The sequence below is a fragment of the Carlito syrichta genome, unplaced genomic scaffold (assembly GCF_000164805.1).
Source record: "Carlito syrichta isolate Samal-C Ts95f unplaced genomic scaffold, Tarsius_syrichta-2.0.1 Scaffold304629, whole genome shotgun sequence".
Taxonomy (NCBI): Eukaryota; Metazoa; Chordata; class Mammalia; order Primates; family Tarsiidae; genus Carlito; species Carlito syrichta.
The window spans coordinates 6545-9465 of NW_007248725.1; the positions used below are offsets into that span (position 1 = coordinate 6545).

Consider the following 2921-nt stretch of genomic DNA (forward strand, 5'->3'; position numbering starts at 1 on the left):
TGCAGTTTGTGCTGTTCTGTGAAATAATAATTCAAACAAAATGAGAAACCATGTTGTAAGATACCAGGAGGAACTGGAGACTGTCTCGACTCTCCTCCCCATCACACAAAAGTCATTTATCTTCCACACACAAAAAAGCAGCACAGGTGTGACAGATGAGGCACCTGCAGCTCAGCTTCCACAAACACCCACCAAGTCCACACCCAGTGACAGACAGCAAGCACCGTGAAGCCTGGACACAGCCACTGCGGAAGGCTCTACTCCTGTGGACAAAGCCATCAGTGCTAGCAAAGGGGACACTGCCTTCTTCCTCACCCACTTCTCACCTGGCAAGTCTAGGAATCAATAAAGCAAAAAACACCAAAGAAAAAAGGGAAAGAAGCAGTCACTGTTGTCAGCAGCACCCGTGGCCCAGGCAGAAGCAGCCTCTGGTGCCATTTTCAAGAAAAACAAAGGAGAGTAGGAGAGTTGGAATAGCTAATTGGCAACGTTGATGTTCTCCTTCCCCAAGGCACTGAGGGTCTCGCAGAGAGGCTGGTGCTGCTAGGGTAATGCCTTGGGAACGCCGCATTCACCCTGGAAGCAGGGCCCCACAGCAAAGCCTCAGTCCAAGGCAGCCAGCTGCTCAATGGCATGGCGCACTTTCTTTGCAGTTTCTTCAAATTCTTTCTTCTTATTGTTGGTTTCCTTTGTCTGGAAATAAAGAACAGACACATGAAGCTGAAACAAGAGCTTCCAAGTAACACCCTGTAGATAAGAGCAAAACAAAAGAAAGAAACCAAGGGAACATCTACCGAGCACCTAAATAAACTGGGCACTGTGCTAGGGTAGACGCCCAGCTACATGGGGCAAATATCCTGACTCAATTCAAGGGGCTTTAATTTACACTGCTCCTAACAATTTAATAGAAAACACTTATGGAACACCTAATATGTACGCAGCACCATTCTCTCTGCTTCACCACCTTCATTGGTTCATTGCTCTTGATGTCCTGTGAGGTAGCTGCTATCATATCCCTATTATACAGATGAGGAAACAGGTCTAGGGTGAACCAAGCAGGTCAAAGTCACCCAGCTAGTCTGAAGTGCTCTGCTCCTACTACCCCAACTTGCTTATGAAACTCTCAGAGGAAAAGTCCAGAGCATTCCTCCTCTTGTCGAACTAAAAGATCCTGTCAAACATCAGTTTTTTCCTTAAACAGAAAATCTCTTTGCTTCCCTCCCTGAATCTGGCTGCTAACCTTTTCATTTTGCTCAAGTGCTTCCTCCAAAGGGACAAATGACAATCACATCAGTGAATCCGGGAACATCCTGTTCTACTCGCATTTTTTATTTATTTTATTTATTTATTTATTTTGAGTTGGAGTCTCTGTCACCCGGACTGGAGTGCAGCGGCCACTCCCAGCCACCACAGCCTCGACCTGCTGGGCTCTGGCGATCCTTCCGCCTCAGCCTTCCGAGCAGCCGGAATTACAGGCATGCGCTACTACGCCCGGCTGATTTTTTGATTTATTGTAGAGATGAGGTCTCGCTGCCCAGGCGAGTCTCGAACCCGCGGGCTCAGGCAATCCACTCACCTCAGCCTCCCAAAGTGCGGGATTACAGGCTGAGCCACCGAGCCCGGCTGAACTCATCAATCTTGATACCATTTAGTGCTTCTGTTTTTTGTTTCACCTCTTCCACATCAGCAAAACATTTCCCTTTGAGGACTTTTTTCATCAGGGGAACAAAATAAAGTCACTCAGGGAACAATCAGGTGAACAGGGAGAGTGGGGCATGGGAGTCATGCTGGTTTTGGTCAAGAATTGCTGAACATTCAGCAGGGTGTGGGCAGATGCGCTTGTAAATCACCCATCATGAAACGGGTAAACACATTGAGAGAATCTCCAAAAAACATTTCACTGAAGCTGAATGCAGCCTCTCACAACACTAGCTGGTACACTGATGCTGATGGATTCCTACAACACTCAGCCAGCAGGGGGAGCCTGTACGACCAGGGGCCCGCCTTCCAAAAGATAATTTTCATTTTTGGGTCCCCCCTCATATATACTTTATATATCTTAAGTTTTACCCCATATTATAAGTCTTACTTTTAAATCATTAAAAGAAAAATTCACTTAAAAATTAATGACAGGCCAGGTTCGGTGGCTTGGCCTCTAATCCCCGCACTTTGGGAGGCTGAGGCAAGTGGATTGCCTGAGCCCACGGATTCGAGACCTGCCCGGACAATGTGGCGAGACCTCTTCTCTACAATAAATCAAAAGTAAGCCGGGCATGGTAGCACACGCCGGTAGTTCCGGCTACTTGGAAGGCTGAGGCGGAAGGATCGCTGGAGCCCAGCAGGTTGAGGCTGCGGTGGCCGGGAGCATGCCACAGCACTCCGGCGTGGGTGACAGCCGGAGATTCCACCTCAAAAAAAATTGACAAAAAAAGATAACAGCAGCCGGGCTCGGTGGCTCAGCCTGTAATCCCGCGCCTTTGGGAGGCTGAGGTGAGTGGATTGCCTGAGTCCACAGGTTTGAGACCTGCTTGGGCAACTTGACAAGACCTCATCTCTACAATAAATAAAAGATGAGCCAGGCGTGGTAGCGTGCGCCTATAATTCCGGCTACTCGGAAGGCTGAGGTGGAAGGATCGCTGGAGCCCAGTGGGTCGAGGCTGCGGTGGCCGGGAGCGGCCACTGTACTCCAGTCTGGACGACGGAGTGAAACTCCAACTCAAAAAAATAAATAAATAAATAAACAAATAACAGCACCTGACAAATAATGGTGAACCTTATATGAATAACACAGCCCCCGAGAGCCTCACCTTTACTGATGTGAAAGAGAACCATGGCCTTTAAATATATATATATATATATAAAATTTAGTTTCTTCTCTTTCTTTTTTTTTTTTTTTGAGTCGGAGTCTCACTCTGTCGCCC

At 47.7% G+C, this 2921-nt stretch overlaps 1 protein-coding gene across 3 annotated transcripts in view; it reads right to left on the bottom strand.

Moving 5' to 3' along the window:
- Positions 1–362: 362 nt before the first annotated feature.
- The window catches only part of BIRC5 (baculoviral IAP repeat containing 5), a 10666-nt gene continuing 8107 nt past the window's right edge, over positions 363–2921 (bottom strand). Inside the window, exon 4 of one of the 3 annotated variants that reach the window (XM_008060450.1) lies at positions 363–693. In XM_008060450.1, the coding sequence (XP_008058641.1) occupies positions 604–693 (90 nt within the window). In that variant the 3' untranslated portion in view covers positions 363–603. Of the gene's footprint in view, positions 694–1107; positions 1265–2921 lie in introns of those variants that run through there. The other 2 variants (XM_008060452.1, XM_008060451.1) reach the window with 2 other exon arrangements.